Here is a 27,247-nt window from a genome sequence, read left to right on the forward strand (position 1 = left end):
ATCTGCCACAGAGACATGATAGGGGTCCCCTTAGCAATGAAGACTGGAGTGTTAACCATTATTTCAGTAGGCCATGTACCTATAACCGGAGGAGCTACCGAACCCCCCACCTCCAATAATCTCCCCCAAGGTGCAAGTAGGCCGCACCATCGTGGTCCTACCTGCACCTTCCAGGGCCATTTTATTCTATTGGTACCTGGTTCTAGGTCCTCAGGGGCAGGGAGCAGAAGGTTGTTCTCATTGCCAATCTGAGGTTTCACTTCATTATCGGTGCCCGTAATTTGGATCCTAAGTGGGGAGGCCCATATTGTTTGTAACATTTTCAAGGCACTGGGTCTGCCATCTCTAGGTCTTTCATTCAGGTCCCGCAGGGTCTCATGGAGTCTCTTTGTCCACCCCTGCAGGGACTGAGAGTCTGTCTTCAGGGCAGCCTTGAGAATACCATTGTAACGTTCGATAAGGCCTGCCCCCGTTGGATTATATGGCAGGTGGAATCGCCACTCAATATTATTTTCTTCTGCCCAGCGTTGTATCACTGCACCCGTGAAATGACTTCCTTGGTCACTCTCGATGACTTGCGGTGTCCCGTAGGCAGCCATCAACCTTGTGAGTGCCTTTATAGTGTATGCCTGGTTGGCTTTTGGTACTGGATAGGCCTGCATTAGCCCACTCGCGGTGTCGACACAGGTTAGGGCATATCTCGCCCCCTCAGACCGAGGGAGAGGCCCAATATAATCAACCTGCCACCTCTGTAGAGGATTGTGTCCTCTAGCAAGATGGGCTGTAGTTTCAGGCAACGACCTCGGTCTTATCTTAGAGCAGGCGTCACAGTCTCGGCATGCTTGAGCGATGTCCGATAGTTGTACGGGCAGTCCCCACGCTTTAGCGGCTGCCCACATGGTCTTCTGCCCAGCATGCCACAGCTTTTGATGTAGCCAGTAAGCGATATTCTCAGATGGAGAGTTCTCAACCCATCTAACTCGGGCCAGTGTGTCGGCTTCATCATTTCCTGGTGACTGTAGGGGTTGATGACCAGAAACATGGTAGACACACACAGTTCTGTGTTTGACTGTATTCCATATGTCTAACCACATATCTTTGCCCCAGATCGGTCGGGAGTGGATAGTCCAATCCTGGGTGGCCCACTGTGCGATCCAAAGAGTGAGCCCCCGATACACAGCCCAACTATCTGTGCAAATATTCAGGATACCATCACCAGGTTCTTTGGTTATAACCATCCACACTGCCCGCAGCTCTGCCCACTGGCTGCTTTGACCATCCCCCTCTTCGAACCAGATTGTGTCTGTGGCAGGATGGTACGCTACTGCTCTCCACTTACTTGGGTTGCCCTTGCTGGACCCATCCGTGTACCAGGCATCTTCAGGAATAGGATATTTTCCTTCCTGGACGGGACTCTTCTGTGGTGGAGCAACCGAAGTTTGTTTTGGTGCATCACTATGATACGTTACTGGGCCAAGAATCTTCTGAAGCTCTTCTTTCAACGGTGAGGAAGATAGACTACTCCTCTGACTGAGATAGGCAACCCATCGTGCCACCGTCTGCGCCTGGGCCACCCCCGTCTTAGGAAGGTGGGTCAGATCTCTTACCCACCCCTGGATTGGCAATGTAGTCTTGACTATAACTTCGGCCGTTTGGGTTATTGGCTCTACCGCTTGTAATGCGGAATAGGCAGCCAATAACTGTTTTTCAATCATACTATATCTTTCCTCTGCTCCATGCCACACCTGAGACCAAAATCCAATGGGGGTCCGAACAGAACTCTGACGTTGCCACAGGCCCCAGCCAAAGCCATCTTGAGTTACGTGAACATCTAGCTCAGCTGGAAGGGTAGGATCAAATATACCCAGTGCCTGGGCTTGTTTAACCGCCTGTTTCGCCTGTTGAAAAGCATCCTGTTCTGTTCTCCCCCAGTCCCATAATTGGCCCTTTTTGGTAAGTCTATATAAAGGTCTCAGCAGCTGCGCCAAATGAGGTATAAAGGAACGCCAATATCCCAATATACCCAGGAATTCCTGCAGCTGCTTTGGTGTTGTAGGGACTGGAAATGCCTGAACCTTATCTATGACGGCATCAGGTAATACTTTGGTCTTTCCTGACCAGACTACCCCTAGAAATTTTACGGACAGTCCTGGACCTTGCACTTTTTGAGGATTGATAGCCCATCCTCTTTCACTTAGGTAGGCAGTTAATGAATCTGCTGCCTCCCCTACTGCTTCCAGTGAGTCGGATGTTAACAGGAGGTCATCAATATAGTGGTATAGGTTCACACTGTTTGGTTTCCTCCAATCAGCCAGGTCACGTGCCACCAAATTATGACAGTATGTTGGTGAGTGCACGTACCCCTGTGGCAAGACCTGAAAGGTCCACTGCCTGCCTCCCCACGTAAATGCAAATTGATCTTGTGATTCTTTAGCAATAGGTATGCTAAAAAACGCATTCGCTAAATCCAGGACACAATGGTAGGTTTTAATTTCCCTACTAAGAGTGTCCATTAAGGAGGCAATATTGGGTACGGCCGCATGGATGGGCGGCGTGACCTTATTCAGTTCCCTATAATCCACCGTCATTCTCCATGTTCCATCCGACTTCCGTACTGGCCATATGGGGGAATTATATGGGCTGTGTGCAGGCCTTATAATACCTACTTTCTCTAATTCCTGCACTGTTTTTGATATTTCTTCTTGTCCACCCGGGAGTCTGTACTGTCTTACATTAGTAATCCGGCGTGGTTTTGGCAAACAAATGGGCTCATGTTTCGCATGGCCCCTCAATATTGTCCGTATTGCCCGGATACTAATGTACCTCTGCCGTAGTCTGAACTCTCCCACAGTTGTCTGGAGAGCCAGACCCCATAGAATGTCTATGCCCAAGATATATTCTGGAATTGGGGCAATCGACACCTTATACTCCCGGGGCGGGAGACGCCCAACCCCCAATTTCAGCCACGTCTGGGTGACTGGAATAGTCTGTCCCCCAAACCCACCAATCATCACTCTATTACCCTTAAATTTCGTTGGGTCTCCATATATAATCGATGTTTCTGCGCCAGTATCCACTAGAGCCATCACCTTCTGCACATTTGTCCTGGACCAGAATATTGTTAGTTCTACATAGGGCCTCCGGTCACAGCTAGAGGCCCTATGGGGACCAGAATTTTCCGTTAATCCATGAATTTTGCCAGATCTAAATCTTTTGCCACAGGTGGCTCAGGCACTGTAGCCTGTGACACCTGCGGATATTTTTTCCTTCTGTTCGGTATTATAAAGTCAGCCAAATTCCAGGTTGTTGTTGGTGTTTTTTCTATAATTCGTACTCCCGATTTTCTGGGAGCACTCTGAAATTTCTGATCATTTCTAAGCTGTTTCCACAGCTGTAACAAAACATGGTTGGGTTGCCCATCAATTTTAGTAAATGCAACCCCAGCCCGTATGAGATCATTAAACATAGTCCTCCGGGATACCCGTACGGGGCCTGATCGGGGCATCCGTGGAGCAGGCTTTTTAGTTCTAATAGGGAAGGCCTCAGCATCTTCCACTATACGAACATTACGCCTGGTTCTTACGCGCTCCGTCTCCCCTAAGTCTGCTACTAACTGGGCTGCCTGCTGTACGATGGCTTCTGATGCCACCAATGGATTTAATATGGAAACCAACATCCCATATAGGTGGGAGGGGGCCTGCTGTAGTATTAGATCTCTCATGCCCGCTGTAAATTTTTCCGTATCGGGGCTTTCAAAAGTGTCCGCATACAGAGCCTCCCTCATACCCAGTTCTCTGATATAGGTCTGGAGGTCCTCCATAGAGGACCACAAACCAGTATTAAGAGGGATATCGTTTTTGTTGGGCCATGTCAAGCGGCATGCAGCCATCAACCAATCTATAATAGAATGGTTTTCCTCATTATAATGGACAGCTGCATATAATCTTTGTCTTAATGCCGGGTTTATCGTTATAGATGCTAATTTTGACATTTCTGTTCCATTTACTAAAACACTTTCAGCTCCTGCATCCCATAACCTTAGGAGCCATGATGGTATGCTTTCTCTTGGTTTCTGATGGAACCGTTGTACTAGGTCCATCAACTCATTAGCTGTATATGGACGAGCGGTCACATGGAGGCAGGTTTCTGCAGGGGCCATTGGTCAGGAGGCACCCCTGCTGGTCTATCCTGTACCTTCTTTGTTTTTTGAGTTATAATAGGCCGAATCTCGAATGGGTCCATCATAGATGGAGTTTCGAGATCTGCCTTAGAGATCTTTTCCCCTGTCATATCAGAGTCTTCTTCCTCTGATTTTGGGGTGTCTTCTACCAATATATTCCTTATTTGTCTTGTGGGGACATTTAGGCCAGGCTTTTTGGTTGTTAACGTACCCAGCTGTTGTTCCAGTTTCTCAATACGGTCTCGTAATAACTGATTTTCAGTCTCCATATTAACATTTGCAACATCTAACTTGAGTATGGCCATTACTAATGGCCAGGCTACTGCAGAGGCCGCTAACCGCCGCTCCTTGGTAACAAGTATGTCTTTATCTAATCCTACAAAGTAGTCAGTCAAATAAGATGGAGAAGGAGCGGCAGTCCCTGGAACCCGCATGGGTCCCCATTTCTCAATAACGGATGCCAATCCATAGTAGGGTGACCCCATGAATCCTGGAATTAGACCAGGGATTGTCTGTTCTAGGGGGGTAACGTTCTCCCCCTTGGCCCATTTAAACATACTCCAAATAAACGACATTATGGATTTAGTTAGAGCTGCCTGGCTCGCCAAATGTAGAGTAAATAACTCCTAATGACGATACTCCACCAGGGAATAGTATAGAAGATGGTATATTTTAAGTAGTTCTATACAAACAGTTATACAGGTAATACAAAAGAGAAGATGGCTCACCTTTAAGATGACAAGGCTCGCAGAGGACTCCACATGGGAGGGATCTCCAAGAAGAGATCCTTCCCTGGTGGTGGTCAGCCCTTAAATGGGGTTTGAGAGAGGAGGAACTAGGCTCCACCCCTTCCACCCACACAGGTATATCACCTTCACCTGTGCCCCCATGGCTGACTTGGTGCTCACCTCAGGTGACCAATCAGTGGTTCAGGCCGTGATTCAGCAGTTCCCATACATCCTGTCCTTCAGATGTGGTTCCATGAAGGAGCTACGGGTACATAACCCCATTGTAGGTGTACAGTGCACTGGACCCTTTGCATTCACCACATATTTGTTCTTATTTCATAATAAAAAATGTCAGTAGTTTTGCTTTTTTTTTGAAATAATTGCATTTCCATCAAGGCAAGGCAAGCACTTCACATATACCCAGTAGGAAAAGCATATCCTACACAGAGACTACTTACCAAGCTGTAAAACCATGTCCCACTTTGTCTTGACTCTCATCAACCTATGTTCTTTTCCCTACTTTCTTCCTCTCTCTCTCTCTCTCTCATCCCTGTCCCCAACATTTGCACCTCAGTTCGCACCTCTGTTTGCTTCAGTTGTCACTATGCATCCAAAATTTGTTGAGTCTAAAAGTCTCATTTGTGTCTTTAATGCAGGAAACCTTTGCCATTTTCATCTTTGGAGCAGAGTTTGCCTTAAGAATCTGGGCTGCTGGGTGTTGCTGTCGCTACAAAGGATGGAGAGGGAGACTGAAGTTTGCCAGAAAGCCTCTGTGCATGCTGGGTAGGCACATATGTGCTACTTCTGTTTTCCTTGTTAGTTCCTTTTCCTTCTGACCTGCTTTGGGAGGATGTGCAAAAACCAGTACAAAGAGAACCAAAGTCAACCCTTTTGTGCTAGGAACTGTGTCCTGCTTGGCATGGTTATTTGTAATACCTGGTAATAAGAATTCATTCAAGATGTGCTTGGGTGGTTGACCAATGAGAAAAAAAAAGATCCTTTTATGCTCCAGATACATTTTTCTAGTCCTGATCCTAACTGTTTTTTCTCAAGTTCATCACAAAATATACACTTACCTGTCTTCAGTTTTAAAGCCCATCAGATTCTAATGTTATACTATCTTCCCCAGCCCTTTTTCATATTCACATGCTGTATTTTATCTTTATGTTGGTCTGTATTTACAAACAAGTTTCTCTGTGATTTCTCCCATTTTATCCTTCAAGTTTGGTAGACATTACTTACAACTAGCCATGAAACTACTCATTACCTACCTTTGAATCTCCTCCTAAAGCTCATTTATGTCCACAAAACCAACTTGACAACATGCAGGAACTCATTCTGTCGAGCACTGGTCATTTACATCCGCATTCATTCACTTTTTGGTTCATTATTGACACTGGTTTGTTTGGGGAATGATTGAAAATGAGTAACTCTGAAACCCATCTGGTGCCACTCTTTTTGACTGGAAATAAAATATGAAGACAATTTTAAGAATGAGCTCCCAGAGAATTTTTTAACTCTTTTGATACCACTTGTATGAGATTGACAAGTGAAGTGAATCAAGTGGAGGGAAAAACAGAAAAAAAATCCAAGCCACATAAACCTGAGCAACCAACAGGGAGGTGCAATACGATTTTCATTTTGGATTTCCTTGGTTGATCAGTGATTTGGCACAGTGAGTACTTTCAGAGATTTTAATAAGAAAACTCAGCCAAAAGAACAAAAACTACATGTACCAAAGCAAAAAAATTCTTATCTGATGACTGCTAAGTCTGTGTTCCCTGTGGCCTTCTTGAGTGACATAAGAATTTAGGTTTTTGTGGGTGTTTTATTGTGGGGTTTTTTTTCATTATTTTTTTTCCTGTCAGCATTAGGACAGTGTTTCTGTGCATCCCTATGTGGGTTCAGCCACCGTCTCAAGTACAGTGCATCTATCTGTAAATAGATTACAGGACTCTCTGTTGGTTTCTGTGTATGACTCTGTGCTCCAGGTGCAGGTACTGTTTAATTGGCGTGAGGAGGCATTTTCAGACAGCTTTAAAATTTGCAGCACAACCATATGGGATTAAGAACTGAGTGATGGGGCCACTTTTTTGGCAGGCTTTGTTTTTTTCACCTTGCAGATATCTTTGTGCTGATTGCTTCAGTGCCAGTGGTTGCTGTTGGGAACCAAGGCAATGTTCTGGCCACATCGCTCAGAAGCCTCCGCTTCCTTCAGATCCTGAGAATGCTTCGAATGGACAGGCGAGGTGGCACATGGAAACTTTTGGGATCAGCTATTTGTGCACATAGCAAAGTAAGTGAGGAGCTTGCAAGACTCGGGGACTGGGGGAGAGATACTGAAGTGAAAGAGGGGTCCTGTAAATGCAGGAGCGCCTTGAGATAATTTCTAGCAATAGTAACCATAGAATCGTAGAATAATTAAGGTTGGAAAGACCACTAAGATCATCTAGTCCAACCATCAACCTATCCCCACCTTGCTCACTAAATCATGTTTCTCAGTGTCACGTCTACGTGGTTCTTGAACACCTCCAGGGATGATGATTCCACCAACTCCCTGGGTTTCATCTTTCCAGCTTCATTTCCTTCTTCATACTATGAACCATTTCTGCCACATTGCTCAGATGGTTGGAAGCAGTATTTGGAAGTGGCAAGAGTGAGCATCTATTCTCATACTCATTGCAGTAGGAATTCTATCATTGCACAGAATGAGAGCAGGGACATCCTTTTAATACTAAAGTATGCTGAAATCTTTGACTGAAACACCTGTGCAATTGCAGCCTATTTTTAGTGATTTCACAGTCTTGAGTGATCACCAGATGGAGCAGGACTCCAGAGGGATGGCAAAAGACTGGCTGGCAGAAATGTCATTCCAGAGGGAGCTACTGGTATAACTCCTCTTTGAAAGCATGGGTCAGACAATACAAAGATGCACACAGTGTGAATCCAGACAGACAGAATCTCTAAAGTCATATTTTCTCAGTCTAACTTTGTGCTATAGTCAGACATTCTGTCTCGCACCAGAAAGATACACTGTGCTTTTGCATTTTCACCAAATATTATTACAAGTTAAAAACTATCTCCATAAGAAGCCCTTTAAAGCCTCCTTAAGAAGCTTTTAGGTTAGATTTATCATATGCACTGGGCGTAGAAAAAATGTGCTACATACTAGGCTTTTTTTTTTTTTTAATCTGTCAATGACATTCCTGACATTTCAGGGTGTTTTTTTTTTTTTTTTTGAAAATTAAAATGCCAGCTGGCACAGTATAATTAGACTTCACTTCTTTGTAGTGGCTGATAGGGATGCCCTCCTTCATTTCATAACAACTTCTGTTTCTTCCCCATAAAGCTTGCTACAAGGTAGGTGGCATATAAACACTTATGTCTAAAATGTTTCTCAGGAAACTGAGATCATAGAAGAAATGTATGTGCTAAAGACATTGTTTAGAAATTGTTTAAGGCTTCCTAGTGTGAGATTTTTTCTCCATCATTCCACATTTATTTCCCATTAGCACCCTTTGGATCTCAGCTGAATGAGAAAGAAAAAAAGAGGTTATAAAAAATTAGCTTCACTGGAATACAGTAAGGAAACAATTTCATTAGCAAGGTTCTCCAACTAACCACCATCTGTGGTTCCCCAGAAATCAACCATAAACTAAAAGAGGGGAAATTTAGAATACATATTAGGAAAATATTATTTAGTTAGAGGATAGTGAGGGACTGACACGGGCTGACTTGACAAGGGGATACCCCATCCCTGAAGGCGTTTAAGGCCAGATTGGATGGGTCTCTGGGTAGTCTGAACTGGTGAGTGGCAACCAGCCCATGGCAGGGGGGATTGGAGCTCAATGATCTTTAAGGATCCTTCCAACCAAAGCCATTCTATGGTTCTATGAAAAAAAAAGTGATATCTCAAGACTCAGTTATGCAGTTCTCAGCTACAACTCTTTCTTTGGTAAAAAACAAACAAACAAACAAAAAAAAACAGCAATCAGAAAATGAAAGAAAGTTGAATGTTGACTTTTCACTGTTTGTGAACTCCTTTTGCTCTGTTTCAGACATTGCTGGGATTGTAATTTGGGTCATTGCATCTCCTACCTCAGTAGGATTAGGCACACACTCCACTACAGTTACTCCCTCTAAAGCAAACTAAGATTTTGTTTTAACACAGATATTTTTAAAGATATGTTCTTGTTGCATCATTTGATGTCAAAAACAAACCTTAAAAGCTGCTTTGATATGCCTGAAGAGAAGAAACTGCATTCTGCAGCCTTGACTCTGTCAACGTGAAGAGGCCAGAGCCATTGATTTGCTTGCTAAAACAATTCCAGCCCTAGGCCAACAGGACTGAGAATGCCTTAAGACTCGAGGTCAGGGATACAGTCCTGTCATGGTGCAGCTAAAACCCTTAACCCAGCTTTACTGCAACTTTACAGCAACTTTGCCAGTAAGTAGTGAGCTAGGAACTGTGACCAAGCTTCCAGCGACAGCTCTGTTACTGTCAGTGCTTCTCTCCTCTCCTGACAGTTGCACTGCCACTGTGGATTTTGAGACTGTTTTCAACCCCTTAATTGTTCATCTGTTTCTTTTGCAGGAACTCATCACTGCTTGGTACATTGGGTTCCTGACACTCATCCTATCCTCGTTTCTTGTTTATCTGGTTGAAAAAGATGTGCCTGAAAAAGATGCTAATGGGGTAGAGATGAAGGAGGAATTTGAAACCTATGCAGATGCATTATGGTGGGGTCTGGTAAGTGAATTCAAAAATTCTTTATGATCTTCTTAAAAATGTTGTATCTAATAAGTATTGGTGTTAGGGTTTACAGTATCAGTGCTGCTACATTTGAATGTGATGTTACTGATATAACATCACCAATAGTAGAGATGCCACTAAAATCAATTATCAGAATTTATCTCTCTTTCAATATTTAGTTAGACAAAGGCTCTTAGGTACTTAAATCCTATAAAGATATCAGTCTATGCTCCTGACTTCTGGAAAGTCTCTGTTTTCTTTTTAAGTATAACTGCACTGGTAGAGCATATGCATAGTGGTGGCCAAGTTCTTACAGCAGTGGTGTCCACCTGCTGAGAGCTATATCCTTCAGCAAATGACAAAAGTAAAGCTGGTAAGGTCTGTTTTGTAGACCAAGCAACATGTGGCATAGGTCTGGGCAGTATAGGTAGGTAGCGATGGAAGTTTGATCTATAGGGAGCCACTGAGACCCTTCTCCTGAGAATGTCTCTGGATCCAGATGTAAAAGTGTAGAAAGATGTATCTGGGAAGAATAATCTACATGTTGCTTAGTCTTACATGGATTTGACAAGAATCCCTCAAGGTCTTCCATTGGTGGTAGAATACTATCAGGACTATGATATCATGAAAAAAATGGACAGGACCATCATAAAGATCCTATTTTATGAAGTTGTGCGTGAGCACCCATAGAGCTAAGTGAGTGACGCAGGTTTTGTAGTGATATTTAAAACAGGGTTGTTGGTTTTGTTTTACTTATTGGAAAGCCTGGTCATTCTGCCCACAGATCACCCTTGCTACAATTGGATATGGTGACAAGACTCCCAAGACGTGGGAAGGACGGTTGATTGCGGCTACATTCTCACTCATTGGAGTATCTTTCTTTGCTCTTCCTGCAGTAAGTAACTTCTTCCTCCTCCCTTAGCCATATCCCGGAGCTCTATGCTTGCAAAAAGAGGATAAAATGATCAAAACTGCCAGTAGTATCAAAACTCATTCATAGAAGCAATTTAGACACTTGAGCTGGTCTATATTGGCAAATAACTTTAGTCTATGCACTGTTTCCTGAAGACAAGACACAGCTATCAAAATCTTTTCTTCCCAACTTTACATGCAAACTATTGGAAGTAAAATGTCACCCTGATAATCTCTGCACCATGTGTAAACATTGTCTGAAACAGTGATAGCTGGCCCAGGACAGAACAAATCCAGCAGGTGAAAAATCTGGGTAATCACAGGACAAATCTTGAGCTTGTACACTAGTCTGAATCAGTTTACTGGTATTGATGTAGCCACACAAGACAAGATTTGAGGCCAGTTGATCTAGGGCTGTGACCATCTTACTGAGCTCTAAATACTTGCAAACCAAAGATCTACATTTGAGTGATGATCATTTGTCCTGTTTTTCTTAATCTAGTGAGGGGAAACTGGCTTCTTCAGAAATGATCTCTGGTTTGCAATTCTAAGTATATTTGGACTCTTGTGTCACATGGGTCACATACTTGACTTTTCTGCAAAGTGAGAATGAGACAAGATCTGGGTCACAGGGGCCTCATCACTGCAGAAACTGTCCTAAGTCTAGATTTAGGGTGTGTTTCCTTAGAGAGAGACTTAGAGTATTTCACAGAGACTGGAAATTCCCAAGGACCCAAATCCAGAACATATCTAGTATATCCATTTTATAACCCAAGTGCATTTTCACTCCACTCTTTATGAAAAGAAATACATTACCTGAACACTTGCATCTTGAAAAGGTGATAGGCATTCAAGAAGGTTTGTGATAATCTAAACATGATTTGGCATGGCTTTTGTCACTTGGGAGGAGCAAAACAGCCTCCTCAGTGGAGAAGTGGAAAAGGCATAATGTACTGCAGAAGGGTCCTGCGTAGCCATCTTCATTCTCATCCACAGAACCATTTCCTCTTGGATATTTTCCTTTTTTCTGAGTAAAAAATGACTCAATCTACCGCATCTCTAGAGGTCTTAAAGCCATCTTGAATGGGGCCCTGGACAACGTGGTCTGATGGGAGGTATCTCTATTTGCAGCAGAGAGTCAGAAGTAGATAATCCTTAAGGTCCCTTCCATCCCAAGTCATTCTATGATTTTATGACAAAATCTTGCATCTCTCTATGCTTTCAGGGCATTCTTGGTTCAGGGCTGGCACTGAAGGTCCAGGAGCAACATCGTCAGAAACATTTTGAGAAAAGAAGAAAACCAGCAGCTGAACTCATTCAGGTTTGCTGCCACTTCTCCTCTCATTGAAAAAGTCTTTATGAGGACAGTTGCATGATGCAGCAGGGACCACATCTTCCTTCATCTCAGATTCTCATTTCTCATTGAAAGATTTAAGAAGCTGTATTTGTAAAGCAGTAAGATTTTTCAAGTTGAGCTAGATAATCCTGTGGTCCTTGCAGCTCTTGAGGAATCCGTCAGTTTCCATATTGTCTTTTAGAAGGTGCCATTAGAAGAAAGATACCCATCTTCTAGCTTCTGGAAACCAACAAAATTTTGTGTCAGCATCACAAAATCACAGAAACAAGCGGTTGTAAATTTATTCTTCCCAAAATCCAGGTTTTGCAAGTTCCTTTGAGAAAAAGTTTAATGTTCCAACAAAGTTATGCTATTGTTGGTGTGAAAACAGCAACAGCAGTAACAGAATAGACACTGACTAGCTCAGTCTAGTGAAAATGCATAAATGATATATGCATGATTTGTAGAAGCTGAAACATGCCATTGGATCTTCTGTTATGTTATTGGAAGATCAGAAGACTCAATGGGAAGAGTAGTCTTAGTAAATGGAACTTACTGCTTAAATTTACTGCATATCCACTTAGCAGGCTGCAAATCTAGTCATATTAGTTTTAACTATATGCTATGAGAATTTTGGATGGAGCTCTGCAAAATTTCTTCAAATGGTGCATTAGATAGTAACGAATTTAATCACTTCTAGAAATACTGAAAAAGTCTGGAAGTCATTGGTGGTTTTTCAGGAGTGTAAAACAGAGGAATAAAAACACTTCAGTCAACTGTTGTGTCTTGTTTGCACTGGTCAGCTCTGTGCTGGTGAGGTCTCATCTGGAGTACTGCGTCCAGATGTAGAGTCCTCAGTACCGGAGAGAACAGGAGAGATGTGGACCTGTTGGAGCACGCTCAGAGGAGGGCCACTTCCTCCTTTAATAACGTCCCCAGATCAAAAGTCAAAGTTAATAATTTTGTCGTATGTTGACAGTCATTTGGTATGACTCACTAGTAATTCATTTCCAGATGATTACTCAGGTGAATCATTGTGGTCTGAGAAATAATCTGGCTGTTTTCAGACTTAGGAATAGCCTTACTTTGTATTAATTATTATCTCACCCTTGAAATCTCCAGGCTGCCTGGAGATACTATGCTACCAACCCCAACAGGATTGATCTTGTTGCTACCTGGAGGTTTTATGAATCAATTGTATCATTTCCATTTTTCAGGTAAGTAAACTGCCCACCTCTCCATCACCATTTTCTGTGATGTTTAAGTCAGGACAGGAAGTTGTGTATATATTGAAGTTTTCATAGGTAGCAGAGAGTTGCTGCCTACCATCTTCCTAGTTGAGAGTGCTTTTGTTTTCTGGTTCCATGGGCACACAGATAACTCCCTTTGTGTCTCTCGTGTTGGAGCTGAACAAAAGAGGATGTTGCCTTGCTATCAGCTTCCTTTTGCAAGACTTTGGGGTTTATTGAACTGGATATCTCAGTCTCTCCCTTGGTAATTTGAATCCTGAGATAGAGCCACAAGCACGTGCCCAATTCACACCTCCTAGGATGCAACTTTATATTTTAAGATGGGCTGTGATGAAAATTCTTACTTTTCCATTTCCACTCTGAGAACTGTTGTGTCACAGTGATAGCCATGATACAAGGACACAATTAATGCTCGTTAAATGCTTATCTCTTGGCAATACTAATTGCTTGTGGGTATAATGCAGTGGAGGACAGTCAAGGAATGTCTAAAACTGTCCTGACACTGTCCATTGGAAGGTTCACAAGAAAACTTTGTTGGTGAGTTGTGATCTTTTTTTTTTTTTAAATCCTAAATGTGATCACCACTCCAGAGTTCAGTGGAAAGCATTTCATGCATAAAACATTCATACTTAATCTGTTCTTATAAGTTAATTGGTATCTGATACTCCCTGTTCTTGTTACACCTTGAGCTATTAAGACATAAATGCCCATTAAATGTCCATCCTTTTAGCTGTAGACTATCAGTTGCCAATAATGGGTACTAATTAAAAAAGGATATAATTTCAACATTCATTCTGTACTTGCTGTTATGATTCAATCTGAAAACAAGCACTTTTGACCTGTCTCTCAGCACAGATGAGCTGTACTCACTGCGCTATTGCTTCAAACTGACTTGAAGAAACTTTTCAATCTTCTGCCTTGTCAAAGGGAAAATCACAAGTATTTTCTTTGTTTTATTTGCAGTATATTTCTTTAGAACTAATTTCATCAGTCACAAAAGAAATCTCTAAAAAAAGTGCTTAATTAAGGCTCAGTATATTTCTTTTTTGTGTCCCTTCTCACTGCCTCTGTTCCCACGCTTTCCATTACACAGTGATTCCTCCAGGGTTCCTTGACCTTGCATTTTGTTCAGAGAATACTTTTCAGGTTCACTTGAAGTCTAGACTTACTGTGTTTTCAAACTTGTCCTTTGTATGAAGGTTCTTCTGTGATTTAAACATAACCTGAAATTTAAGAGGTGTTTTGCAAATAAGGTCCTGGGAGAGAGGGCAAGGAAGTGACTTCTCATCAAAAGCTGGACTACCATTCTAAGAAGCACAGATTAGTTTCACTGAACTGTTTTATTTACTTTACTTTATGACTAGGTGAAAATGTAGTATCGAAGCTTTTAATTCTGTTTTCAGTAATGATCTGATCACAGAATAAGAAAGTATAAACAATTAGTAATAAATAAACAATTTCCATTAGAAGTATCTGCTGCATTTATGTGTAATTCTTCTCTCCTTGCTTTCTTGTAATGCTTCCTCTCTTCATTAAAAGGAAAGACCAATTGGATGGTACTGCCAGGTATGCCTCTGTCATTATTAATGACTTCTTTTAATACAGTTATTGGAGAATGCAGGTTTAATGGTTCTTTGTGGATTTATGAGCTGTTAACCAAAACATGCTACTAACACCATAGGTAGTCATTAAAAATGATTAACCAATCCATTTCTTAATTGCTTGCCCTTTTCCCAACTTAACAACACAGCTAAAATGCTAAATGTACAACGAGAAAGTGTTGCTTGCTGATTGTCTGTAAACAGCTTTATTGTTTGTTATGATTGACCAGAGTCTGTAGAGACTTCTCCTGGTCCATGTTATAGGGGCAAGATTTAGCATTCATGTTGTTCTGTAGTGAACTGAAAGTTCTGCTTCATGTTATTGCTCAACAGTCCTGCACTCAGCAATGTTTTGATGAAAGGGATCAGGTCTGTGTCATTTCAGCATATTCACAAATTTCATGATGATAAGTGGGAAGATAAAAGGCTAAGTTGGATCGATAGGATAATCAAGGTTTCTCACTTTACTAAAAAGGCTGCATTAGAGTTGAGGGCTTGTTCTCACTTCTGGTGAAGTAGATGGTAAAGTTCCCAGTAACTTTGGGGCTCTGTTCACAAAGAGAATGAAAGAATCCTTAGTCATTGAAGACTACATCCATAGTTAGTGAACCTACAAGGTCTCAGACGTATTTGCAAATGAATTATTAATAACCCCTTCAGGTAAATTATGGATTTGTAAGCACATAAAATAATTCAACCTCTTAGGTCAGGAAATAAAGCACTTAAATGCTAAACTACTATCAATGGATTATCCACAATGAAAGCCAGTAGGTAGTAAAGGATAAACAGTTCCATAAGGACTCTTTCCATTTTCATTCCTATTTGAAACACAGAGAAAATGAGCAAGAATTGCAGAAAAATTTGTAAGCTGCCTGGGAATTACAGCTGTCCTAGAGAAGTTCCTGTTCCTGCAGTGACTAATTCCTGAAGTAGCCTCTGAGTTGCCCTATATTTTATGCTAGTAGGAGGCATTTAACATGGATGAACTGAATTAAAAACTGAAAATTATGACTCTCAGCCCAGAATCTTTAAAATTGTAATCCTCGTTTTAAAAGCTTATGTGTTGCTTTTATGCTGTTAGGTAAGTAACAACCTACAGCAAAGTCATCATTAATCCTGTATGGGAGCCTTAGTATCATGTGTTTAGAGAAATAAATGTTATAAAAAAAGGATTAGAAACCCTCCAGGTAACCAGGAAAATGATGGTACTTGTGGAAGCATCCACTGACTTCAGTAGATAAGGGACTGAGCTCTAAAATCTCCTTGTTTTGACAGTTCCACATCCCATCTCATAAAACTCCTGTTTACAGACCATATAATTAAAAATAATAATAATAATTAATTAAATAATCTTCTTCCTGTACTGATATAGTATGGGAAATATTCTGCAACATTAAAGCTTTGTAGGAACTTCATAGAGTTGAATTCTATGACAGATCTTTCTAAGACCTCTTCTCCAAGCAGGAACTGGCAGCATAACAAAATCACATGTATATGCAACTCCTTGTTTTTAGGCCATGTGAGAAAAACACAGAGTAAGCCACAGTGTAAAGATTCTCTGTCAGAAACTGTATCCCAAAAGAAGTTTCCAGAGAAGGATTTGTGGCAGTAGAAAGCTAATCAAAATTTGACAGCAGTCCAAGGCTTTACTGAAGCTTACCTTAAACTAACACTGAAGATGTGAGATGTGATGAAGAACATGTTGACCCAGAGAGCAGGCTGGATCACTTAAGTACTGAAGAGATTTGCTATGCTGCTCTGTTAAGAACAGCACTTTACCTACAAGCCCTGTACATCCTCAAAACCAGAAGTAACTTGGTCTGTGCTCTTCATTGCTTACTGGTGTGGAGTCTGCTGCAGATGCCACTAGCATTACACTTCCGTAATCAATGCTTTAAGCTGCCAGCCTGACTGAGAAGGATCTGGTGGGTGGGAAGCTGGACATGAGCCAGCAATATGCCTTCACAGCCCAGAAAGCCAACCAATTCCTGGGCTAGCTCAAAAGAAGCGTGGCTAGCAGGGTGAGGGAAGTAATCCTGTCCCTCTGCTCTGTGCTGGTGTGGCCTCATCTGGAGTACTGCGTCCAGATGTGGAGTCCTCAGTACCGGAGAGAACAGGAGAGATGTGGACCTGTTGGAGCACGCTCATAGGAGGGCCACAAAAATGACCCTAGGGATGGAACATCTATCCCGAACAGACAGGCTGAGAGACCTGGGACTGTTCTTCTGGGAGACCTGATAGCAACCTTTCAGTATCTAAAGTACAAAAAAGAGCTGTGTCCAGACTCTAGCAAGATCTGTTGTGATATAACAAGGGGAAATGGTTTCAAGATTGAAGACGGTAGATTTAGGTTAGATATAAGGAAAAAGTCTTTGACAGTGAGGGTGGTGAGGCAGTGGAACAGGTTGCCCAGAGGGCAGTGGTTGCCCTGTCCCCTGTTTCCAAGGTGAGGCTGGACCAGGCCCTGGCTGCCTGCTCTAGCTGTGCATGTCCCTGTTCATTGCAGGGAAGTTGGACTAGATGGCCTTCAGGAGGTCAATTCCAACTCCAAGGATTCTATGATTCCATGAAATTTTATATAGCAATTGTGTTTGTTGAGAAAGGAGGATTTCCTTTTTCTATCAGATCTGAAGACTCCTATGCTGTTGCTCTTCTGTATGTATTATAAAGGATTTTCATCTCTCTGGAAATGAAGTTTTATGGAAAAAACATGAATGTCCTTATTTACTAGAGTGTTCTTATTCAGCTGATATTGGGGTGCCAACATTTGGGGTGGGTTTTTGCAGAGTGAACATTGTTTATTTTAAAAGAACTGTTTATGTCTGTGTTTGAGGAAGTAACTGTGGTTTGATTTTTCTGCACTGTTGTTAACAGCTGCTAGCACTTATTTTGGTTAGTGTGTTAATTTTGAAACACGTGTGTTTACAGAGTCTTTAGTGTAGAACTTTTTCCTAAGGCTTTTCTCCTAGTCAGGCTTCTAATTTCTGCACTAAGCATTACCCAACTGTAGAACTAGACATCAGGAAAACACATTTATTCCTATGTCAGCAATCATGTGACTGCAGAAAGATTGTTTATCCCTGTTTCCTTATGTCTTCAAGACAAATAATATTCCTCTGTCTTTGGAAATATGTTTTGAGATCTTTAAGTGGCAGAACCTTGTACTAGGCCTACCTACTATGTGAATATAAAAGAATGCATATAATGTGGTGCATTTTTGTATTGCCAGTAGTTACAAATTAATGAAAATAAAAGCATACTTAGCAAGGCTAGAAAACTTTACTATCAGCATTTCTTCTTAGTGCAACTTCCCAGAACAGTAAGGGAAAAAAGTCACTCTGAACTGCATACTTCATTAAATACAAATGAAAGGCTATACCCATTCTTTTTCATAGAGCTTTTCATGGGTAATCATTAACGTCTCATCTTAATAACTTTTCTTCACTTTACAGTAATGTCATGTTTAGTAGGGAGTCATTCTTTGGATCAAGCCTCACAAGAAAACTTAGGTATATACATTCAAGTAACAATTGAGCCTTACTCTTCATATTTCTTGCATGCCATTCTCTGCCTGCAATTTCTGTTTTGGCAACAGTAATTCATCTAACCACCATGAAAAGTAAGGGAGATAAGAAAGAACATTACTTAAATGTAAAAATAAACTTGCATGACCTTGCAGATAATTCATTGTTCTGCTGTTCTGGAAACATGGGATCTACTCCTATCTCTGCCAATGATCTGCTTAGAAACAAGTGCTTTTCACTGTTTCCATAGAATGAGAATGATACTAACCTACTCTGCTAAGCATATAGAAGTCTATGGGTAAAAAATATTCTGTAAGAGCTGAGAACCATTTCTTGTGCAACCCAAACCCTGTCAATACAAATGCATGCAAGTAACTTTGCATTTGAGTTCAGCAGGTCAACATCCCTGCATATATATTTACTGGTTCTGGTTCAAAAGATGGAAAAAAGTGGATGATTTTCATCATCTGAATGTAGTTAGTGACATGCTTAAACATCTTGCTGAACCGTGACTTAAGACTTGGGAAAAGCGCTTCATCTTCCTGCAATGAAACTACATTGTTAAATATTTTATTTTATCCTGCACAAACATCTTCCTGTCATTCAACTTTATCTTGTTCTTCTCATTTGTACTTCATTTCACAAAACATCAGTACACAATTCAGCTTTTCTAGCCTAAGAGAGCTGCTAGTAAAGCACTCCATTTTTCATTGAATGATTGGCCCATGCAAAATATTTGAGAGATACTGATTTTTCTAGTGATTGATGCATGGAGAAATGTTTACTGCAAAGTAAAGAGTGGGTTAACATCCATGTGATTTCTGCTTACATGTCTGGCTGCATCCTTTGGTGAAAAATATCCATCTTGTTTTCACAAGGAATTGAACTTATATTATCCTCCCCATGGATTGAGGTGATATTGCTTATTTTTGCTATTTCTAATCACTATAGAGAGGAATGAGGAAATGGACTGAGCAAAAGCCTGTTAGTGTGATCGGGGACTCTTTCTCTTTCTGAAAGGTGTCAAAGATGAACCTAAGGAAGAACTCATGCTCATATTTCTCACCAGACAATTTGGATGGTGAGTTTGAGATTAAAGTTATACCACATGAACCACCAAAGGATAAGGAAATGTATTGGCTAAAATGAGACAATTTTCCCTCCCAAATCACAAACTTGAAAATTTAGACCTTGAGATTCAAGGTACCAGGCAGCTTAATGAAAGAAGATATTAATTGCCAAGAAGTTATGGTCAACTATTTTGAAATTGATCGTTTCTGTGTGTAATTCTCTATAGAAATAAATGTTATTTGATTTTCTTGAAAGGAAAAGCTGATTGGCTACATTTTGTAAGTTCTCTGGAACAGAAAAGTATTCTTTGTTTTACATTAGGAAAATGTGGACTCTTAAGGATCAGTTGAAAGTATTCATTGAGAGTTAGCTTTTCAGCAGGGCTCATTGCTGTCTTCATATTACAAGTTGTGTGCTAATTTCCACTGGGAACAGCTCAGAGGAGAAATTTCTGAAAATCTCATTTAGAATGTTTGATTTCCCAAAGCTATGATCACCCATACAGCAGTGGTACAGCTGATAATGTAGTAAAATAAACTGATAATATAGTAAAATACTGGAGTAAGCCTGACTTCCTTTTGCTTCCAGTTATTTGAGACTAACCTAATCAGCTATCATAGAGATTAGATAAACTGCAAAAATATGGGAAGATTTCCAGATTATTTTTACTCTGTGTGAGGTGAAAAGGTTAAATATATGGAAGAGGGCTGTGTTTGATTCATTTTTAGTATTAATTTATTACTTTTCTTCTCATACATGTACCATTTGCTTATGAAACTCCAATGTTAGACAAAGCACAGAGAGGAGAGTATCTGGCTTGCATGATGGGATGTAACTGCATTATTTCCATGCATGACTGTTTCTGAACCAGTATTTCTAGTTCAGTAGTTCCCACTCTACATTTGTAACATGGATAGAACATCTGCTGCTCAGTTATCTCTTGAATATCCCACAAGTAAATTCTTCTCTCAGATGTTTCAAAATAATTCCCACTGCAAGAATCTGAGAGCTGAACTGTCCTTTAGCTGTGAAGATAATTTGCAATGCATCTGTTTTTGTAGTGGTCTGTATCTATCCTAGCATAAAGGAGTTCTTATTTGGACTCCACTTTGAAGATAAAGGTTCAAGGAAAACTTTTATCCCATCACAAGGGAAAGGATGCAATGGCACTCAATACAAGAAATGGCAATATATCCAAACTAGACAGAAAAAAATACTCTGCACTTTTGTCAGTATGTTTTGGATGTGTTACTCCCCACAGTTTCTGGAATTGCACTGGAAATCAGAAATCTTACTTTCCTTTGGGAAAGCCAAATGATTTGAGACCACTGTCTCAAGGAGAGGAAAAGCAGCTAGTATCAGTAGGTGGATTCTGAAAGACAAGCAGCAATGCATGAACTTGTAGGTGGGAACCACTGTCCTAGCCACTCTCATGAAGGATGATGTAGTTTGCGCATGCTTCATACTCTGAGTCTGAGCCGTGTGCATGCTGTTTTAATGATGGGGATTGTGTCATGAGAATAAATGTTTCCTAAGTGTTTTTTAAAATCACTATGTAAACAAAAACCCCAGCAGACCTAGATTTCATCCCCTGGAAATGAGAATAAAGTCCATCTTTTCCACGATGACAGCTAGGCATTATTGGGTTGTGTTTTTTCTTATATACAACATATTGTATTTTTCATGTGAAGCTAAAGATTAATTTTCTAAGTATTCTACTGCTCTGGCTGCCTGCATATGAGTACGACTGTCTACATTTATTGTATAAAAATCCTTGTATGAATGAATGTTACTTTAAGGGCTAATAATCAGTATTAAATTAATGAGAAGGTCTATAGGTCACATAAATTCAGCTTAGGCTAAAGATCTGCATTTTAAATTAATTCTCACCTAGATCTCTCTGTAATCAATAATAACAGACAAGTTTCTCCAGCTGGAAAGTCATTCCAAAGTGAAACAGTTCTCTCAGCAGGTTGCTAGCTTCCCACAGAGCATGAAAAGGAGTCTAAAGATCAATCTTAGGCAAGATTTTAAAGAGCTTAAAATAGATCAGTTCTAAACCTGAGACGACTGAGCAACAGTGTTGGGACCAAGATTTGCTCATGAACTGGAACTTAACAACAGGAAAAATTAGTATAGAAAGGCAATTTGGGAATGGTTTGTGTCCATATTAGCTACCTGAAAAAGAAGAGGGTAACTATATATGCAGTAGACAATATCATAGAAAATAAGTAACCTTTTGTGCTGAATTCAGAGAAATATTTTGATCAGTTTTGTTCTGTGAGCAAGTTATGAAATCTTGATTTGAGGTAGGACCATGAAATAAGTTTCTGAAAAAAAAAAATCACCACCATAGGAAGAATATTTTGGATTCTTTGCATTGTCCGCTGACCCTTTGCCTGCTGGTTTGTTCAAGGTGAACCCTTCAATGCAATCTGTGCCTTCTTATCATTTGGTAGGAAAGACAGCTGATATAGGAATTTTAAGGGGCAAACTACGAGGCATCTGGATATGTGCTTTGAAATACTGAGCAACTTTCTGAAGGAGATTCAGAGGCCATACAAAATAACAACTACTTTTTTTCCAATATACTATTTTAACTGCTTTTCATAAACAATAGAAATCCTTTGTCTCGCCTATCTCTCCTTCAGTTTTCAAGTTCTTTTCTATAAGCATATTCTTCCATTTAGAACTTTTATGTAGTGCTACTGAAAAAAAAATCTTACAAGGTTTGGTAGATTGCACCAAGGCATTGTATTGCATGTGGCCACTTCTTGCCTTTGACAAAATTACTTCATCATCTGAAATCATCTGAGTTTCACTCCTAGATTGCACCCATTTGCAGTTTCCTTCTCACCCTTGAGTGTTTTTACAGAAGCCCATCGAACTAATCTGTTCAGTCTTGAAATCCTAAGTATAGATAAGCTAAAGTCTCCCCTCACATTAGAGATTTATAATTGATTATCTGTTAATCTCCTCAGAAATAAATGCTTATCTCCATAACAAGCTTATTGTATATTGAATTGTTTCAAATGTAGATGAAAATGTTTAGTTTTAACAGTAAACAGACCTTTTCTGATTTATTTTCTTCCTCTTTGTAGCTTGCTTTACAGTTTCCTTCAGTCTACAAAGATCATCACCTCTGAATCATTCACCATGCCTACTACACATAGCATGCTTAATTTCTCTATTTTTCTTCACACTGAAAACATCATTCCTTCTAATTTTCACAAGTTTATATTTCCTGTCCGACTTTGCTATCACTCAGCTAGTTTTTAACTTCCTTTGCATTTTTTAGTGTTTTTCCTACTTTAACCTCCCAAACCCTACACAAGTCATTCAGTTGGCTTTTATTGCCATGCCCTTTCAAGACTTGCTCAAGTTAGCTGTCTTCCTGTCCTGTACATGTTTTTTCCATATATAGTATATGAGTATTTGAATAACCCAAAGTTCACAGCAATGCCTTGGAATAAAGACATCTTGCAAAGCACTATTGCTCTCAGATACGACCTCTTAGAAAATAGATGTGACAGTAATGCAGGAAAGAGACCACAGATTTCTCTGTCTTAATAGAAAGCAAATTGTTCAGATCCTATACTCATGATAAGTTTAGCCTTTGGAGCACTGTGTCAGATCAGTTAGATCCAGAGTCCATCCCAGAAGGAGAAACTATCGAATTCATATTTTTTTTTTAATCTAAAGTCTGAACATGAAAGTACCCTACACATTTTGTGGAGACAAATTTGCCGTAGATGTCAACAAGTAGTATTCCTTATTTTTCTTGAAACAGAAAATCATTCCTTGAGTTTTTGCTGTGCATATTTATCTTTGCTTTGTACATCTTCCCCCCAAGCTATTAATTCCTCAGGAAGCTACATGAAGGCAAAGTATGGGTGATATTAATACAATTCACTGAGACACTTCTAATTCTTCTCTTAAATTTGTGCTTTTATCTCTTCAAATAATTGACTTCACACCTGGCACAGCTGATACGTCAGGACTAGCTGTGTGTCTCCATACTCACACAATTCGTTCTTAGTTTTGCCTCTTCCACCCTTACACACCTTTACACTTCATATGCATATTTTAATTTAATAGGCTGCAGAAATTGCATTCACAAGTATTGCGATATTGTCAACAACAAAATTCAAGAAGTCTACGCAAATGTTTGTACGTCAGTCTTGAGACAGGGATATTTCGCATAATCATCAGAATTGCAGGAGTTGGAAGGAATCTCTGGAGATCATTACATCCAGCTCTCCCTTTTGGGTCAAAAGAATTATTTATAAGAATCTGATAGTAAAGATGAGAGCTCCAGTAATTCATATTAAAAAAAACAAACACTTGCAAGTGTGAACTGAGTTGCTCAAATAAATTACGAGTTTTGTATGCTGTAAGCGGCAGTATTTTCACTAGGGTCAGCATTCTTATGAAAAGTGCTGTTTCTTCAAATCTATTTAATTACTATTTTAAGAAGAATATTCCAAGAGCTTCCACTGGAGTGGGATGCTGCCACAGACTGAGCTCTGAGGTGGAAATAGCTTCTTTTGTCAAAGATGTGTATCATTGAGACCAGAGATCCCCAGCTTCCAAAGACATCGCTAGGACACACAAAATACCCATCTAACCAAGATAACTCCTTAAACAGAGAATAAATAGTCCTGTGAGTAAGACTCTTCACTCACAACATCAGCACACAACTAGCTTTGACCAACATCTGCACACAAGTAACTCGTTTTGACCACTATGTCCTTCCAGGGTGGACCCTCTCCATCCTTGTTCTTCCACACCAGCAAGATTGGCTGAACAATCTGCACAAACATTTCTCTGAATACCAATAAAATCCCTTTACCCTGCCCATTACTTCTTCCTTCATCTTTGCTCCCCCCATGTCTCTCCAAATTTTGTCAGCTGCTATGCTTTTCTTCTCTACCCCACTCAACCTTCTTGCCCTGCTCTCCAATACAGATCTGCTTCTTGGCCATATGTGCATTATTCACTTCTTCCCAGAGCTGTCCCCCGTTGCAGTGTTCAGGATTGGGTTATGAGGCAGCCTTTCTTCTCATGACTTAGTCCAACATTTACATTGTTTACCAAATGTTCAAGACACTGTCTATCACCTACAGATTGTTCAGAGCATATTTAAGCTGATTCCTTAACTAGCAAATCCTTTTGTTCTGCTGTTTTCAGTTGTATTACTAATTATTTTTAAGACTGTTATGATCATTAGGCTGTGAGAATGGTTATTGATTCCAATAAGATGGCAGGTAAAAGCAATTCTAGCTGATGTGACAATGTATGGTACATTATTCTGAAAGAGGACAGTGCAAGGAATCATCAGAGCAACAAAATAAGTCATTTTTACCATAATTTGTATAGAACATTTAAATTTCTAGAATAATAAGGAATTACTGAAATTGAATAATAGAGAGAACTGGGTGGCCTGCTCTATCAGGTAACAAGTAAATTCTTGGCAATGCCTTTCCAGTGCCTTGCTGGTAATTTATTTGGTTCACAGCACATTTGACCTTTCTTCTTCTCTAGACTATGACTTATTCATTTAATAATCTGCAGTGATGCAGTAGTTCAAGAAAGCACCGATGAGGGAAGAAGGCCAAACATCTTTGCCTTTAGATAATACGACTGCCTAAGTATTAGTGTTTTTTTCTTAACAAAAAATCTAATGCTTCAGACATACTGGAGCTGAAGCATTGTGATGTATTAAAGGATAGTAAGACCCTCTGGTAACATTTTCAGCATTGATACAATAAAATAATACTCATAAAAACAGTTAATTGCTGTTGCTTGCAAAGACTTTGATGTATTATGGTAGCCCCAGCAGTGTCCTTGTGTATGAAACATTTATTTAGCCTCTTCTATATTTAAAGCATCATGAAACAAGTTTTAAGTGTACAAAGGAGGAAAATGATTACTTTTGCTTATTTTGTAGCCAAAAGCTGGGTCTCTTGGATCGGGTTCGTGGTACCAATACTAAAGGAAAGCTATTTACCCCTCTGAATGTAGATGCCATTGAAGAAAGTCCTTCAAAAGAGCCTAAGAATGTTGTCTTGAATAATAAGGAGCGTTTTCGTACTGCATTCCGAATGAAAGCATACGCTTTTTGGCAAAGCTCAGAAGGTAGCCCATCTGTGTTGATTTCTTTCTGTCCATCCCCTTTTTTTCCCCATTTTACTTTCTTCCTCTGCATCTTCAGTTGGAGGTTTGCAACTTTCTGGAACAAGCATTGCCATCTTCTGATTTTATGTGGCACATTTGGGGAAGCTCCAGGAAGCAAATGCTGGTGTCCAGGCAACACGGTGCTTGAAATAAGGCAATCGCCCTCCAAAAAACAGGAATTGATATTGGATTTGGACAGTGATGTAATGAAACTATTTGAACTGGGGCAATAGGGCATCCCCTAAAAATCACATGCTATCATGGCTCTGCAGGAAATCTATTTTAAAGTAGTTCCTGTCTGGGCTGCATGCAGACGTGTCCAGGTATCCCGTGTATATCTACTCATTGCAATCTCTTTAAACCTTGTTTTATAGAGTGGACTACTGTTTCCATCCCAGTATCCCTAGGACAGTTGTCCCCTAATATTTCCACATGGGTGTCTGTGAAACAAGACAGGATATTTTTCCTCAGCTTCCCTCAACACATGTCTGTTGCTGTTTATTATGCTGAAATGCTCGCTCAGTGGCAGTTTCTCCTTTATTGTGACAACTGGCCTCAGTGCATACATCCATAGTACCATGGATATAGTTTGTTTGTCCACTTTGGGGAACTGATTATCCTTCCCCTGAACTTACATGAGATCAGAGGTGTGGAAATTGAAATATTTGGCCTGTATCTGCTATAGAAGTTCTATCCCAGCAGAGTAATGAAATTTCTTTCAAGAGCTGACTAGAATAAGAGAAACCTGCAAAAAAAGATGTTCCTTTACTGAAATACACTTGTGTCATCAAACATTCACACATACTTTTCCAACCTACCTTGCAGATGCAGGAACAGGGGAACCTGGGGGAGAAGAGAGAGGCGACAGTGGTGACTTTCTCATGGAAGATATGATCCCCACATTCAAGACAGCCATCAGAGCTGTCAGGTAAATGTATTTAACCTCATCACAATTTTGAGTGTTTGTGCTACAGGAAATCACTTGTTGATATCCTTGTTTTTATGCATGCAATAGATTGGACAATGGAAAACATCAGGCAAATCCTATTCAAAGTCCTCTTTCAAAATATGCAGAAAGGAAATTTTTTTGCCAATAACATTGATTGAGCCTTTTATGCTTGACTATCCACAAACACACAGTATAAAACAAGACAATATACATCTTATCATTAAAATATAATTATAATATCCTGCTCAACTTACTGTAACATTCATGCAAAGTTGAAATTTTAGTTTAGCAAAAAATCCTCAAATGACATAAATCTTCAGTTATATTTGTATGAGTTTGCAATATTATTTTTGTCTGTCATGCTTTATAGATGCTGAGGTCTTCATTTGATCAGTCTTCAGCCTTTGGCACGTGTCATTTCTAGTTTTGCATCACATGAAATAATCCCTGGGACTAAAAACTCCTAGTAAGGATTGATAATGTGCTTAGCCTGTCAGAAACATGAAATTAGTTCACTGGTGTTCTATAACCCCTGTACTCAGTATTTTTACCCTTTCCCTATAATTTTCTCCAGGAAAATATTCTGCTTTCATTGCATTTTATTTTTATTCTAGTAGTTGTTAAATCTTGGACCAGGCAGTTATTACATCTAGTTGAAAAAATGTCAAGTTTGGAGTGCCCTAATTACCGTGTTCTTCAAAAAGATTCAAAGAAGATTATTATATACTCTAAATGTAGGAGGGCTCATAAATCAATTTCAGGTATG

The 27,247-nt window shown here is 40.1% G+C and overlaps 1 protein-coding gene across 1 annotated transcript in view; it reads left to right on the forward strand.

Annotated features, from left to right (window-relative positions):
- Positions 1-27,247, forward strand: part of KCNQ3 (potassium voltage-gated channel subfamily Q member 3) — a 190,430-nt gene that overhangs the window by 156,459 nt on the left and 6,724 nt on the right. Inside the window, exons 3-11 of the mRNA XM_065753581.1 lie at positions 5,565-5,691; positions 7,032-7,204; positions 9,503-9,658; positions 10,446-10,556; positions 11,799-11,894; positions 13,032-13,126; positions 14,699-14,725; positions 25,306-25,493; positions 26,358-26,460. Coding sequence (XP_065609653.1) covers positions 5,565-5,691; positions 7,032-7,204; positions 9,503-9,658; positions 10,446-10,556; positions 11,799-11,894; positions 13,032-13,126; positions 14,699-14,725; positions 25,306-25,493; positions 26,358-26,460 — 1,076 coding nt within the window. The remainder of the gene's footprint in view (positions 1-5,564; positions 5,692-7,031; positions 7,205-9,502; positions 9,659-10,445; positions 10,557-11,798; positions 11,895-13,031; positions 13,127-14,698; positions 14,726-25,305; positions 25,494-26,357; positions 26,461-27,247) is intronic.

Source organism: Cyrtonyx montezumae, unplaced genomic scaffold (assembly GCF_038088225.1).
Source record: "Cyrtonyx montezumae isolate F1298 unplaced genomic scaffold, pur_monq_1.0 scaffold_8, whole genome shotgun sequence".
Lineage (NCBI taxonomy): Eukaryota > Metazoa > Chordata > Aves > Galliformes > Odontophoridae > Cyrtonyx > Cyrtonyx montezumae.